This window comes from Phycodurus eques, chromosome 2 (genome assembly GCF_024500275.1).
Source record: "Phycodurus eques isolate BA_2022a chromosome 2, UOR_Pequ_1.1, whole genome shotgun sequence".
Lineage (NCBI taxonomy): Eukaryota > Metazoa > Chordata > Actinopteri > Syngnathiformes > Syngnathidae > Phycodurus > Phycodurus eques.
The window spans coordinates 41,285,308-41,301,723 of record NC_084526.1 but is presented as its reverse complement, the minus strand read 5'-3'; the positions used below and the strand labels follow the sequence as shown (position 1 = coordinate 41,301,723).

General features: G+C 40.4%; 1 protein-coding gene across 11 annotated transcripts in view; it reads left to right on the top strand.

Annotated features, from left to right (window-relative positions):
* baz2ba (bromodomain adjacent to zinc finger domain, 2Ba) overlaps nucleotides 1–16,416 on the top strand; it is a 107,418-nt gene that overhangs the window by 74,653 nt on the left and 16,349 nt on the right. For 3 of the 11 annotated variants that reach the window (XM_061670737.1, XM_061670732.1, XM_061670731.1), the window contains exons 11-23: nucleotides 255–312; nucleotides 437–545; nucleotides 1,198–1,299; nucleotides 4,441–4,663; nucleotides 5,517–5,609; nucleotides 6,763–6,824; nucleotides 7,640–7,705; nucleotides 8,417–8,482; nucleotides 9,399–9,443; nucleotides 9,689–9,715; nucleotides 13,204–13,269; nucleotides 14,692–14,832; nucleotides 15,334–15,588. In XM_061670737.1, coding sequence (XP_061526721.1) covers nucleotides 255–312; nucleotides 437–545; nucleotides 1,198–1,299; nucleotides 4,441–4,663; nucleotides 5,517–5,609; nucleotides 6,763–6,824; nucleotides 7,640–7,705; nucleotides 8,417–8,482; nucleotides 9,399–9,443; nucleotides 9,689–9,715; nucleotides 13,204–13,269; nucleotides 14,692–14,832; nucleotides 15,334–15,588 — 1,313 coding nt within the window. The remainder of the gene's footprint in view (nucleotides 1–254; nucleotides 313–436; nucleotides 546–1,197; nucleotides 1,300–4,440; nucleotides 4,664–5,516; nucleotides 5,610–6,762; nucleotides 6,825–7,639; nucleotides 7,706–8,416; nucleotides 8,483–9,398; nucleotides 9,444–9,688; nucleotides 9,716–13,203; nucleotides 13,270–14,691; nucleotides 14,833–15,333; nucleotides 15,589–16,416) is intronic. The other 8 variants (XM_061670740.1, XM_061670733.1, XM_061670741.1 and 5 more) reach the window with 5 other exon arrangements.

Genomic DNA, 16,416 nt, shown 5'->3' with positions numbered 1-16,416 from the left:
ATTTGTAGCCACAGCAGTCATTGCTGTGCAGCCTTTGCGCTCCTGCTGTTCTTAAACTCTTATTGTCCATTTACCAGTTTCATGTGATTAAATCAATTCTCATTAACCTTCAGCATTCACATGCAATTTCTACAGAATTGACATAATCTAGTTTGAATATGGTATTTTAAAGTAATGCGTGTGTGTGCGTGCATGTGATGTTTGTTGCGTGTGGAGTTTTTGTTTTGAAATACAACGGAACTGTTTCTCCACAGGTTTAGGGAAGAGGAAGCGGGTGGATGAGAAGGATTTGATGACACCTCTGGAGTTAGGGTACGACTCACTTCAATCTGTGCAGTCTATGCATTTACCGTCGGTGGGCTTTTTCGTGTTTTGTTGTTTTCATAATTATTTTTTTGTCTTTTTTTTTTTTTTTTTTTATTGTTTAAAAACCAAGGTGGCGGAGAGAAACAAGAATCAAAAACGTGTCAGGGCGACCTCAGGGAGAGGTAGCCTACTATGCGCCAAGTGGCAAGAAGCTGAGACAATACCCAGATGTGATGAAGGTATCTAGTACGGCTATATTGCTCAAACAGATCAATCTGCATTAGTATTTGTTTGATATAATGTCCACATTTGCCTCAGCTATCCTACTCCCATTCTGCTTCCTGTAAGCCTAATAGTGAGAGATGTTATTCTTGGTGTCGCTTCTTGTGCCATTTTCCTCACCTCTCCCTCCACAAAGCAATGATAAATGGTTAGTGTTGGGATGCACAGCTTTGGCCTCATTTGTACAGTGCGCCGCAGTTCACGTTTATTTGCTTCAGCAGCGATTGTCAAAACTGCCTTTACTGCAGCGGTCCAAATAGAAAAATGGCTGCTCAGTAGAATCCACTCAATGCTCATCCATCAATCAGCAGGCAGTCAAAAAAAAAAAAAAAAAAAGTCTGGCCACAGATAAGGAGGCTGAATTGTGCACCCCAAGGTCACAATAGTTTTTCTTTCCTTAAGAGCCTTTAAAGGGCAAATTTTTTTTTTTTTTTTTTTTTTTTTTTTTTTGTCCCCTGGCTTTTACTGTGATTAGTAAGACCTGCACAGATGCACTGTAATCGTAGACTCCCTCCAGTCTATAGTTAGCCTCCCAGCTGCTTTTCAATGTCGCTAATTTCGCCTTTTGTCTGCCTGAACCAACGCCATTTATTATTTTCTCTTCTGTAGTATCTATCCAGAAATGGAATAAGCGGCATCACGCGTGATAATTTTAGCTTCAGTGCAAAGATCAGGGTTGGTGACTTCTATGAAGCCAGAGAAGGACCCCAGGTGACTGCCTTTCATCTCTCTCCCTCTCATTTGGAAAGCCGTTTGAGCATTTTATTAATTTTTTAATATCTTTGATATCCATCTTAGGTCAATGAACTAGTACGCTCTTCGTCCTTACTGCTAAAACAATTCAGCGCACTAGTTGAACGACTGTCTTACGAGTAACGTTTATTCCACTACTCCCTGTATGACATTTCTGCACGCTTGTAGGACAACTTTGGCATACTAGTAGGGCAGCTACATGTTACTAGTGAGGCAAAACTTTGCACTAGTTGACGTGCGTGCTGCTGCTACTACTACTAGTGAAGTAGCAGATGTTAACTGGTAGAATTTTATCTCACTCGTAGCGCACAGTTGTCAACTAGTGCGCATTGTTTTCTCAGTAACATGTACTCCTACTATATCAAACTTGTCCTACTATTGAGGACAAAGGAGTGTACTAGTACATTAACTGGAATCCAAGGATATCGAATAAATGTTTTATTGAAAGCTGTATTTATTCGATATCCATGATACTCGTTCCATGTACTAGTATTACACGCTTTGTCCTCACTAGTGACAAAAATTCATCGCAGTTGTATGTTGACTATCTTAGTATTACTGTTTGTCCCACTGCTTTATAACATCTGCAAGCTAGTAAATATATAATTTTGGCATACTAGTAGCACAACTAGTGAGGCAAAACTTGGCACTATTTGACATATGCACTCTACAATTACTACTGTTGAAGTGCTAGATGTTAACTACTAGAATTCTATAATGTCACTAGTAGTTCAAGTAGCATGCAGTTGTGAACTACCAACAGTTTTGCCTCACTAGCAACATATAGTTGTCCTACTAGTGAGGTCAAAGAGCATACTAGTATATAGACGTTATGCTAGATATTTTTTACATCGAATAAATGCTCAAGCGGCATTTTGCAAAACAGTTTGCAAAATGCCACTACTGCCTGACACATTGGCAGTAGGAAAGCAAGTCCATCACGCTTAGTACTGTGACTAGTGCATCACAGTCGTTTGCGAGTAAGGTTTAATTGCATACTAGTAGTAGAAATTGAGAAAAATGTTACTCGTAGGACACAGTCATTTTACTTGTGCCCTGAATTAGCTTATTAATGAGGATATTAAAAAAATAAAAATAAAAACATGGTCCTTGAGCTAGATATCCTTGATATGGAATAAATGCAGAAACTTCTTTCCATGCTCTCTCTCTCCCCCCCTCTCCTTGATCCCTGTTCAGGCTGAGCTTTTTGCAGCAGTCACTGTCAGGGCAGGGACAGGAATCATGAAGAACCCTAGTTCACACAGATGACATTACTTCCACAGGTGGCCTGTGTCGCCATGTTATTTGGTTTCTATAACTTCCTAAAACCTAACCAAGACCTAAGAATCTATACCTTCCTAACATCTAAACAAGACATCTTTATATAATTATTTATACAAGCCCAATTCCAGTGAAGCTGGGACGTTGTGTTAAATATATATATATATATATATATATATATATATATATATATATATATATATATATAAACAGAATACAATGATTTGCAAATCATGCTCAACCTATATTTAATTGAATACACGACAAAGACTAGATATTTAATGTTCAAACTGATAAACTTTGTTTTTAGCAAATAATCATTAACTTGGAATTTTATGGCTGCAACACGTTCCAACACGGGAGTTGAGGGATGCTCATCAAACACGTGTCTGGAACATCCCACAGGTGAACAGGCTTATTGGGAACAGGTGGGTGCCATGATTGTCTAGAAAAAGGAGCTTCCCTCAATTGCTCAGTCATTCACATGCAAAGCTGGGGCGAGGTTCAACTCTTTGTGAACAACTGCGTGAGAAATTAGTCGAGCAGTTTAAGGACAATGTTCCTCAACGTACAATTGCAAGGAATTTAGGGATTTCATCATCTACGGTCCATAATATCATCAAAAGTTCAGAGAATCTGGAAAACTCACTGCATGTAAGATGCAAGGCCTAAAATCAACATTGAATGCATCAAAAACCGACATCAATGTGTAAAGGATATCACCGCGTGGCCTCGGGAACACTTCAGACGATCAATGTCAGTAAATACAGTTCGGCGCTACATCCGGAAGTGCAACCTGAAAATCTAGCAAAAGCCATTTATCAACAACACCCAGAAACGCCGCCGGCTTCTCTGGGCCCGAGCTTATCTAAGATGGACACATGGAAAAGTGGAAAAGTGTTCTGTGGTATGACGAGTCCACATTTCAAATTGTTTTTGGAAATTGTGGACGTCGTGACCTCCGGGCCAAAGAGGAAAAGAACCATCTGGGCTGTTATGGATGCAAAGTTCAAAAGCCAGCATCTTTGCTGGTATGGAGCTGTGTTAGCGCCAAAGGTATGTATAACTTACACATCTGTGAAGGCACCACTTAATGCTGAAAGGTATATACAGGTTTTGGAGAAACATATGGTGCCATCCAAGCAACGTCTTTTTCATGGACGTCCCTGCTTATTTCAACAAGACAATGCCAAACCACATTCTGCACGTTACAGTAAAAGAGTGCGGGTACTAGACTGGCCTGCCTGCAGTCCAGACCTGTCTCCCAAAAATGAAAATGTGTGGCGCATTATGAAGCGTAAAATACGACAACGCAGACCCCGGACTGCTGAACAGCTGAAGCTGTACATCGAATTCCACCTCCAAAGCTTCAACAATTAGTGTCCTCAGTTCCCAAACGTTTATTAAATGTTGTTAAAAGAAAAAGGTGATGTAACACAGTGGTAAACATGACCCTGTCGCAGCTTTTTTGGAACGTGTTGCAGCCATAAAATTCTAAGTTAATGATTATTTGCTAAAAACAATCAAGTTTATCAGTTTGTACATTAAATATCTTGCCTTTGTAGTGTATTCAATTAAATATCGGTCGAGCATGATTTGCAAATCATTGTATTCTGTTTTCATTTGTTTAACACAACGTCCCAACTTCATTGCAATTGTGGTTGTAATTACATAGAAAAGATGAATCCTGCTCCAGTGAAACAATAGTTGTTTTTTTTGTTTTGTTTTGTTCCCAATTAAATCCTCCCTCGAGTAGTTAAAAATGTTTCACCACTTCCCCTCCCAAACTCTCTCTGCATGTATTTTCTGGCTCTCCAGGGTTTACAGTGGAACTTGTTGAAGGAAGAGGAAGTCATTCCTCACATTTTGGCAATGGAAGGCCGGAGGGGTCGTCCCCCCAATTCGGAACGTCAGTTAGCGAGCGACGGTGCCAAAGCTTACCGGCGGAGGAAAGGTCGACCCCCGAATGTGGGCGACCCCTTGGTGCCGGAAGGTCCCAGTCCCAGTGAGGTCAAACTACTGCGCAAATTAGAAGCTCAAGGTCAGTAGAGGATCCCACTGGGTCATATACATACAGAACTAGTCGTGTTCCCAATTGCTTGTTTGATAATAGTATTGCAGTCAATATTCATATCTCGAGTAAATGAAGTGTTAAATACACTTTTGCTTTATCAGCGTTGGCAAAAGTAGCCAAAATAAATGGTGAAAAGCACAAGTGCTGATTGAGCTCCTTTACTTCAAGTAACAAAGTGCAGACTCTTAAGCAAAAGAAAACAACAAAAATAAAAATGGATTAGAAATGACCTAACAACTAATTAGCTAAAAATAACAACTGATAAAATACACCTTACCTGTATGTTTGTTTTCAGATTAGACGAAGAATTCTATCAAATAAGGCCATGGTTGGGGAATATCTTGCTTGTCTGAATCTGTTGCATCATCGCCGTTAATGCTGTCTAGTTAATGTTCCTCCGTTGCTGTTTTTTTCCTTTTTTTTTTAAGAGCTCAACCTCTCTTGTCTTTTTTTATGTCATGTTGTCGTCTGTGGACGTTGAAAAAAGTGTCGAGCCTCTTTTGACAACATAAGGAATAGAAAGTAAGGATATCTGTTTTCAAATGTAGGCAGTAAAAATAAAAAGCTATCAGAAAAATAAGTTGCTCAAATAAAGTACAGATACCTGAAAAATCGACTTAAGTAGAGTAACACAGTATTTGTACTCCCCACCACTGTCCTAGATTCCCTTTTTTTTTTTTTTTTTTTTTTTTACTTAACTAAACACAACCCCCTCATCATTCATTCAGAAAAGGAAGGTCAGTCAAAAGAAATGCCTCACTGACAATTTTCTTCTTTTTTTTTTTTTTTTTTTTTTTTCTTTTTCTTTTGTGGTGTTCAGAAATAGCCCGACAGGCAGCCCAGATGAAACTGATGAGAAAACTGGAAAAGCAGGCACTGGCGCGTGCAGCGAAAGAGGCTCGGAAACAGCAAGGTAGGAACTTTATTTTTGTTTGAATTTTTATTGTTTTGTTCTGTTGACGTCTACACTGGACACTCAGCCATTGCGCTCCTGTATGACTTTTAACTGGTAATTGATATTGTGGCACTGTATGCAAAACTGTTCGACCATTTATTCAACATTCTTGATTTCTAGCTTAAGGAACTAGTACATACATAATCGTCACTAGTAAACTACCGTATGACATTTCTGCAGGACAACTCTGGCATACTGGTGGGACAACTACATGTTAATAATGAGGCAAAAAATAAATAAACCAGTAGACACTACTAATAGATGATTGTTAACAAGTGGAATTTGAACGTGTCGTTTAGTCCTTGATATCCAGTATAAGGCTTCCCAATAGAAATGTTCCACAAGAGCCTCACAGTTTGTACCCTAATTCCAACAGAGGAGACTCAATTTAACCATTAAAACACATTCAGAATTGCAAGCAAATTTGTATAATTTTATGTTTTGAGTCAAGAAATAATTGTGCCTTTTTACGAATAATTGTAAAACAATCAATGTGAACACTTGTGAATAACAACGAGTTATATTTAAAGCATTACAAATGCCATTTGGTGAAAGAACTTCTCCATAGTGGTTAATTAACCATTACAGAGCCATAAAATGACAATTACCAATGGTAATTACCACTGCTCTTAATTTGGCGCAGCTGTGGCACACACCTAACATTGGGTAGTCTAGTAAATCTGTGAAGCACTAAACCAGTGAAAGCGAAGGTTGTGTGATTTCCCCATGCGGATGGGGTTAGCCCATCAATGCATACCGTTAAACTCGCCTCTTGGCATTAACACACAATCATTATGTTGGCAAAGGAGACTACAGCAGCTATTCTTCCCTGCATCAGGAGAGAAGTAAAACATACCGGGAGTTTCAGTTTCACTTTGACTGTGCATGAGGTGCATTCATAAATCAAATTGTTAACCTGATCCTGCGTGTTTCTTTGATTGCAAAACCCTAATTTACATTCGGACACGGATTCAGTCTCACACAGCTATGTGGAAGCGGACGGCGTGACCAGGAGGGGCTACTAAATCTGCCACTGGATACATCTGCGAGTCCAGTTTGTGTAGGTCAGTTTTGTGCTTCATCATATAAAACCCTCTTTTGACTCTTGCAGCCATCGTGGCGGCGGAGGAGAGAAGGAAGCAAAAAGAGCAGATCAAGATTCTCAAGCAGCAGGTATGTGGACGCAATGTGTGTGCTGAACAATGCTTTCCGTTCCCCTTGAAATCCAATCCGTGTGTGTGCGCGTGTATAAGAAATGCTCAGCAGCTGGATTCAGATAACGCTCGCTTCTCAGTTTACGGCCCGCGTTAAATATATTATTGTCTGTTTGCCGAAATGAATCGGTAATGTGCCGAATGTACCGTGAAGTGATTCTATCCGAAAAGGGTCACATTTGAATCGTTGTGACATTTTCAGCAATAAATACACACTAAATGTCATTCTTTCACCCTGACGCAATTTGTGAAAAGTGATCCAAAATACACACAAATAAAATGTCATTCTTATGTACATGTGCTATAAAGTTTGTTCCATGTCTACTGAAATGGATTTTCGATGAACCAGTGTGTGTTAAATTAAGCAAAGGTGGTGGGAATAATGTAACTATATGACATAATTATGTATTATCTATGAGACAGTTGGTAACGTTATTCGAGAGGGAAATTAAAAACAGTCCGAGAACTGTCTTTTCCACCACATTTACGCCGATTCCTGCAAAAACATACACCAGTTGGTCTTTGAGTGAAGGGTCACGGGGAATCTTGAAACAGTGGAAAAACAGCAGGAACAGAAAAACCCCAAAACAAGTGGTGTAAAATGTAAAAAAAACACTTTTAAGGATTAATCGTCCGTTCGGACGGACCATTAATCAATTTTGAAAAGATCTGTCATCCAGAAATGGATACAGACATTAATAATGACGATATTCTTGGTCAAAATTGACATTCTATGGCTACAGGTTACAATTTTTATTTCTTTCCCCCCAACAGGAAAAGATCAAGCGTATTCAGCAGATTCGGATGGAGAAAGAACTCCGGGCACAGCAAATATTGGAGGTACAGAACCTGACCCAACAGCGCCTGATTAAGCAGAATGTTCCTGGATAGCTGCAGCCCCTCTATAGTGTTTTTAATCTTCCTAAAGCTCATTACGGAATAGTGGCATGCTTTGGAGGCGTTGCGTCTTCTTAGGCATAAATCCATATGGAACTAATGCTAAATTGGTCTTGGTTGACGGCTGTTGAATATTAAAATGGCAGTTGGTGCCTCTTCAGACCTTATTTAAATTGGACAGAAAAGTCTTTTTTTTTTTTCTTTTCTTCTCCCCCCCCCCTCCCATCAGACAACAGTAACAGTTCAGCGTAAGTGGGTCGAGTGGAGAGGGGGAGGGGTGGGGGTGGGGGGAAAGGTGCTACACTAACACACCCGGATGCGTACACATACACGGACGCACGTTGCCAGCCGCTTGCAATTATAATGCCGCAGCTTCAAAGTGTTTTAGGACAAAATCAATTTTGAGTCTATACGGTTGACTAGACGCTCTTTAACAGGAGGCCTCAACATTTTCACAATTACGTGTTAAAGAGATACATAATTCATTGGCAGTGTTAGACAAATCTGACTGGCATTCGGGGGGTGGGGGGGGGAATGTTTGCTGAAACCGGAAAACCACAAACAATTGGGTTGAAGTTGGGGGGGGGGGGAGCCGGGCTCATCCGAGACCGATTGACAGGCTGTTCTGTTCTTGACTTGAATCTTTATTTGCAGGCAAAGCGGAGAAAGAAGGAGGAAGCGGCCAATGCCAAAATATTGGAGGCTGAAAAGCGAATAAAGGTATGACTTTATTTGCTAAGTATGTCCAAAAAACACACAAGGAATTTGTCTGCGGTCGTTGGAGCCGCTCTAGTACGACAACAGACAAGTCAATTGAAAGAGAACACTTTGGAGACATAAAGACATTGAGAAAAACAGTCACTGAGCAGTACAGGGTTGCTAGTTATCTGGTAATGCCGGTACAAATCTTTGCACAATTGAGAGTCTTCTAGCACTTCGAGCAGTTTGAATGACTAATATAGCAATAGTCCGGTGCAATGATCATTGTGCAAAGGGCGCCGAGACTTCAAGGAATGTATGCAGTTTAAAGTGACTAGTAGTGCGATAATCTGGGACAATGTTGATTGTGCATATGGTGCAGACTAATACATTGACTTTAATCCGGACATTAAGGATACTGAATGCGCAAACGTCTTTCCGTAAAGTCATTTGAGCATTTGTCCGATACATCTTTGATATCCATCTTTAGGCCAATGTACTAGTACGCTCTTTGTGCTCACTAGTAGCACAACTACATATTATTAGTGAGGCAGAACTTTGCACTTGTTGACAGTTGCATGCTACCAGTACAACTGGTGGCGTGATAAAATTCGACTAGTTAACATCTCGTGCTTAACCCAGTAGTACAAGAGTGTAGAGAAGTCAACTAGTGCAGTTTTGGTCACTAGTAAGAACATAGTTGTCCTCCTGCTATGCCAAAGTTTATATATAAAAGCCGGTTGAGATAATTACAGGATACTATGGTATTGAGCATTTTTTTTTTTCCGTTGTCTTTATTTTTCTTCTTTCTTACTTTGAAGCTCGCCAGTGTTCCTTTTCAGTTTGCGTCGCTTCCAAAAAAAGCACAACCTGGATTGGCAGCCGTTATCACAGTGTATTGATCATCCCCTCTCATGTCTCTTTTTTTGCCCCAAAGGAGAAGGAGCTGAGGAGGCAGCAGGCGGAGATCTTGAAGCACCAGGTACGCTCGCTACATCTTCACTTAAACACTAGTTTCCGCTCAACAAAAGAAGCGTTTGCCTCTGACTTCCAATTGAATAATAAACTCGAGTGTGTGTTTTTAAGTAAATGTGTGAAATTGTGTATGTTAATCAGCAAACATCAACTTACGAAAGTGATGCGTAATTCTTTTATATGAAAAATTCTTTATGTTTCTGGTTCTGGATATTACTTGTTTCATAATATTTTGCCAACTCTCTCTGCCAGGAGTTGGAGAGGCATAGACTAGATATGGTATGGGTATGTTTATTTTTGTACATCTAACACCTGCATCGTGTAACTGGTTGTGTTATGGTTGTCATAGCAATGCATTAAGTGTAGCACTGGCTGCTGTCATACTACATTCTTCTGCATGGCTTTCCAGCAAAACAAACAAAAGAGAGGGAAAAAAAAAAAAAAAAAAAAAAGTCAGTATGCTGCCTCCATCTGCTCGTCCTGAGGGACAACTGACCCTGTCACATTGGCCAGGCAGCTTCTGTCCCCCTCCCCCATTGCCTCACACCCCCCCCCGCCCCCTCCTCTACTCAGAATGCATTGCAAAGACTGCTCGCCAAACCACACTCACCGTGTCTCAAAAGTGCACTCCAGGAGTTTCCATCCATCACATACATCGTCTTGTTGTATTGGAGTGGCGTATTGCTCATGAGTGGGGTTGCAAAATGACGGCAATTTTCAAATGTCGAGAACCTTCCGCGGGAGTTAACGGGAATAAAGGAGAATAAACCAGGAATTTGCCAAATTGAAGGTTGGCTCGCAATAGGAAACTTGCATTTAGTAAGGCAAATTTATTTTAGGTTTTTTTTTTGTTTTGTTTGTTTGTTTTTTTTGTACAGTGCTGCCTTGAGATACAAGTTTAATTCAAATCTGGACCATGTTAGTAGCGCAAAGACACATGTATCTCAAATCATCTTTCCTAATTGAAGTGAATGGAAATGCCATTGCCCCCACAAGAAAAATGGTAATCATAATATTATGACTTTATGAAACATAAAGTAACAACATAAATAAATCGAACGTGGGGAATTAAACACGTAGTGCACCATGATTAATTCATTGCAAATCCTTCTTGTGTGTTCAACTTGGCCACTGGGGTGCAGTATATGCAGGCATAAAGACAAAACGACCAAGACTTTCCCAACTGCTTTAAGTGACCCCGTAAACTGCAATCATATTAGTCGTTTTTCGCCAAGGGTACAGAAAATGTGCCTATGAGGATTCCATGTCGGGTCTCTTGTATCTCAAGGCACCACTGTATTTAAGCTTAACTATTATACCTTTCATTAAAACGTCCCCCCAATTCCCAGTTAATTGCCGTAATTTTACATGGAACATTTCCAGTTTACGTTCTGTAATTTCACAGAAATGTTCCACCCCTTTGCAACGCCACTCAGTGAGTGCTTGACAATTTGGCCCGACGTCGAGTTTGTGTCTGTTGGTCCGTGCGTCTGTTCTGCCGTCCGAGTGCTGGACCTTAACCCGCGCCGGCCTCTTTATCGTTCACTGTTCCTACACAGCATCTGAAACGCGTTACTGGCCATCGTTTTGTCTTTGTGGTGGCGAGTGGAGGTACTTCAGCCGTTCGGTCGGAGTCGCTCATTTAACTGCAGAACCATTGTCGAAACGGCATGTAGATAGGTCATCGCCGTGATCAATTCCAGCCTGGAGACAGACGGGTTCTGTATTTTGCCTGCTTGTAACCATTCTCACAAATGCGCAGCTGCAGCTGAATCTCCAAAAGGTCTGCCTATCCACCCCATTGGACCCACACAGAAACTAAACTTTTAGGGTACAAATTCCAATACTTAGCTAATATTGGTATTTGAAAGGTTGAATGGGCAATTGAAGTGGATTTTATAGCGTACAGTGAACCCCCGTTGTCGCTTGGATACGTTTCAGACCCACCCACGGTGGGTAATGGAGAGATAGAGAGTCCATATAAAAAAACGTTTTATATCGTTGTATCCCTCGCCCACAATTCAAAACACATTTAAACAGTCAAACTCCGTAAACTAATGAAACAAACTTTTATTTTTTTTTTTTTTTTTTTTTTTTTATTTTATTTTTTTTTTGTTCCTTGGCACCTGTGCTCGATCTCGCTGTCACAAAATGGCGAGACCATCGCGTCACGTCACTTTGAAGAAATAAAAAGAAAACTGTGGCTCGCACAGTTGTCCACATAAGAGGCTGCGTGTGCTTTCTTCAAGCTGTTTGTTACTCCCAAAATAATTAGAAAACTGACACATAAAACACAAGATAGACACTGTATACTTAAACACCAAAATGTTCAAACAAACCATGTCACAAAGGTCCGTTAGCTTAATGCTAACATACAGTACAGTGGTACCTTGACTTACGAGTTTAATTCCTTCAGCGACCAAGCTCGTAACTCAGTTTACTCATCAGATACAATTTCCAAGTGAAATTAATTGAAATTGTTACGTGTTACTACATTATTGTAAAACATAATAAGAGAGAATGTAAAGAAACATTTGTCATAAACAACTAGTGTTCATCTGTAAGCATCTTTAAGAGGCGTGGCCTGGAGACTAGAGACGTCAACCGCATCAGGAGATCTGACTCCAGCTCTGGTTGGCCATTTTCAATGCCGTTAGTCCTGTTTGAACGTCTTCTCCATGCTCCTTGTGAGAATGGTCATCTCCCCCCCCCCCCCCCCCCCCCCCCCCCCAACTTCACTATCTGAAGCTCGCTTGATAATTAAAATTTTGGCTTGCAACGCAAAGCATGGAACTCAAAAAAACAGTAAGTTGGGGCACTTTAGTCAAGGTAACACTGCACTGTAAAAACCTAAAGTTTTTTTTAAAAGTCGCTTATAGCTGGGAACGAGCGATGAAGAGCGATATTGCCGAGGTTCGCTGCATTATAAACCTAGAAAGCACTGCATTATGTTCCATTTCACACAAAAATCAAACCTCCATGGGGACTGCGAGTTTTTTTTTGTGCGCATCACAATCACAACCGTTTGAGTCTGTGTGCTAGGAATGTTCTTGGCAGGCTGAACTAGTGGTAATTGTGTCCTTTGGTGGCTCACAGTGGGAATGACAGTCCGTCGAGGGGGAAAACCTGAAGAGATCAAATAAAATGATAGTCAGTCACCTGTGATGCGTCTGGCCTTTTGCGGGAGACTGTGTATCATGCACCACAGAACAAAATGTCTCATCCTCCCCAGTCTCATACTGTGCTAATACTGAAGCTGCCAAATTCGCTGAAGTGTAACTGCTGTGTTTGTAGCTCCTCATTCCTTTTTTTATTTTGTCGTCCCCGCCACAAAATATTCGTAAAGCGTCAAACAAACATCGCCGATGACTAATACTATATATTACCTTCTGGCAGCCAATATTTTGTCGCTTGTGTTCTATGCGCTCTAGCTTAGAGATGCAGACGCCGTCGCTGATTCCAGCTGCTTCTCTTTTTTTTTTTTTTTTTTTTTTTTTTGAGCCTGTCATCACATCTACGTATCGCATCTATGTGTTGCTTTTTGGTTGTCATCGTACTACTGTACTCTTCACTTAATGCTTCCACCATACATGTGACAGTCTATACATGTGAAGCATCGTTTTGTGTTTGTTCCAAGTATGGTGCCTCTAATGAATTTAGAGCATTACTGTTGTTTTAATACATACTAAAATTGTACGGCCTTTGACTAGGCTATTTGCAGTATGTTCTTGTTACTGTAATATTCCTCTTGTTTTCTGCCACTATAGGAGAGAGAGAGGAGGAGGCAGCATGTAATGCTGATGAAAGCTGTTGAGGCTCGCAAGAAAGCAGAGGTAGTCCATAGGCTCCAAATTAAAAAGACAAACACACCACACGTCCACACCAGGGGTGTCCAAACATTTTTCCGGGCTAAAATCAATCAAGAAAATTAGATCGTTAATCTAATCGTTGCTGTCTGGCGGAATCCTTGCCTCTCCAAAATCACTACTTCACAGGACACGCCATCTTGATATTGCATCTCACTGTATATTGCTATCATATGCTGTTATCGACGCACACTAACATCGACACAACAATCGCTCAATTATTACATTACAATTTTTTTTTAACAAAAAGGGAAGTTTATTAAGCTATCATGTCGCAAAGTCTGCTGACGCTGACCCAGAAAGCCTTTAATACTTCACAAAAATAAACAACTGTGGTTATATCATCTTGTAAAACATTTTCAAAGGTCTAAGCCATGAGTGATGTGATAAAACAACACATGAGCGGACTAAGCACTTTAATAGACGGAAATGAATGTGCACGCAAATTAGTTCCTTCTGCACCAAAACATTACAGCTATCCTTTTTTTTTTTTTTTTTTTTTTTTATATATAAACAATACAGGCTTACTCAAATGCATCTAACCTGATTGGTGTCCCTCATTTTTTTGTTAAAAAAAACAAAAACTACTTTCAGTCATTGAAGCAACGAGGCACAGGGTTTGGACACTTCTCAGACAAGTGAGTTAATAGCTTATTCTCAAACTATTTTCAAGACCATTGAGGACGCACCAATCGTATAGATTTGTAGAACAAATTTGAACTTGACCATATTTGGTTTCCGCGCAATAGTGACGCTATGTTAAGCTGTTTTGAAAACGTGCCATGTCACAGCTTTCTGTTAAAGATTCTCCAGATTCAAACAAGGGAAATCTGTAGAAAATTGACCATTTTTCAAGCAGTTATTGAGGTTCATAACGTTATATGTTCATAAATCGGACATTGACACAAAGCAGAAAGTGGAGGAAAGCACTGTTGAACTGAAATTTTCACACTATTTTTGTTGTAAACCAGTGCATTTGCATGTTTTTGCCTGTCTTAAAAAAAAGTGTAGTTTTAGTTTATTACTATGTTGATTACTATTAGTAGTAGTGGTGATCAGGAGCGTTGCACCCACAAGGGGATGTGGGTGGGTGTTGCAACCCCCACACTTATTTGACTTTTGTTGCCGCGGGTACTAAAAATGGATGGCGGGTCGCAGTTTGGATATACCCCTACACCACACCATAAAAATTGGAAGTCATTATTCCCAAGTCGCCTTCCCACGTTCTCTTTTGTTCACTCTTTCCCTCCCGAGTCAAAGGATTCTGGCCCTCGAGCACTTTCCCTTTGAATGCATAGCTGCAATCTAACACTTGTCTGTTTTCACACACACGCACAAATGTACACATGCTTTTCCTCCTAATGCTTCTGCAAACTCCGGACTCCCCAGGAGCGCGAGCGCTTGCGGCAGGAAAAAAGGGACGAGAAGCGTCTCAACAAAGAGCGCAAGCTGGAGCAACGCAGGCTGGAGTTGGAGATCGCCAGAGAGCTGAAGAAGCCAAATGAAGACATGTGCCTGTCTGATCAGAAGGTAGTTAAGATCTTGAGTAATATCTTTATTTATATACTAGTGTGTGGTTTAGTGTAGATGTAGTCCCAAATTAAGAAAGCTGATCAAGTTCTCAAATATAGCCATTTGTTTTATGTTGTGTGTATGTTGAGTTAAAAAAAAAAAAAAAAAAAAAAAAAGATCTTAATCGACAAACCTCATAAATTCCAAACGTTTAGTATTTGCAGAAAAGGAAAAATGATCAAAACCCACCCCAAAATGAATAGCAAATGTTATGAAGATATTCTGGAACATACTTATATGTGCCGAGAAAATGAACATCAGGTACCATACTGGTATGTTGCGAAATAAGTGTTTATCAGATGATAAGCAAGCAGTATTTTATTGATAGCCATAAGACTCTTGTAGTGGTGATTAGTTTTATTTATATGCCATCAAGTGGCTAATGGGAGTACTACATAATAATAAAGGAAGTAACCAAATGCCTTTGACACACTTTTATACCCACATCGTCTTCCTCAGGCTCTCCCCGAGTTCTCCAGAATTCCCGGCCTGATCCTCCCAGGACACGCAGTGTCTGACTGCTTGATGCTGATGCAGTTCTTGCGAGGCTTTGGAAAGGTTTTGGGCCTGGACTTGAATGTTGATGTCCCAACGCTGGGCATGCTACAGGAGGGCTTGCTGAATGTGGGCGACAGCATGGGTCAAGTCCAAGATCTCCTGGTCAAACTACTCTCTCTGGCAGTCTGTGATCCAGGTTTACCTCCTGGACACAAGGTAAGTCCAGATATAAAACGTCACTATCTCGTCTCGTGGGATTGTTTACAATATGTAGTATATTGATTCATGCGCCAACTAGTTAGCACATCCGCCTCAGACGTCGTTAGCTCAGGTCCGTCGCCTGGCGTTGTGTTGTTTGTATTTTCTCCCCGTGCCTGAGTGGCTTTACACTCCAGTTTCTTTCCTCATGCCAAAAACATGCATGGTAGGATAATTGAGGACTCTAATAAATTGTCCATGGGTGTGAGTGGTGAACAGGCTGCCATCCAGTTCAACGTATACCTCACCGCTCGCCCAAAGTCAGCTGGGGTGGGCTCCAGCATACACGCGACCCTATATTGAGGATTAGCAGTACAGTGATTGGATGGCTGGGTGGATACTTCATTTGAGTTTCAAGTTTCAAAAACACACACAGGTATACAGTAAATGTTCAGGTTACGCTTCATTCCAGTTATTGCAATTTTTGAGTCATAAATAGGCTTGCCACAATATTTTCAAATTTCAATTTTCCAGAAGATACTGTAAACTGGGGAATTGGGGTAATATTTCAAATTGAAAACTTACGCCATTGGAATTTATGGGAATTAATTGAGAATTAACTGGGAATTTAGGGTAATTGGTATATTCAATCAAGGTCCCACTGTACTCGTTTCAGTAAGGAATATGCTAAAATATATTTCCCCCAACCATAAGTTCCCTATTAAGAGCCAACCTTCAATTAAGGAAATTCCTGGTTTATTTCAATAATTTTAAGTTATGGTAATTCCAATGGAAAGTTTCCAACTTCCCAAAATGTGATAACCCCAAGTATAATTAAAAGCTTCA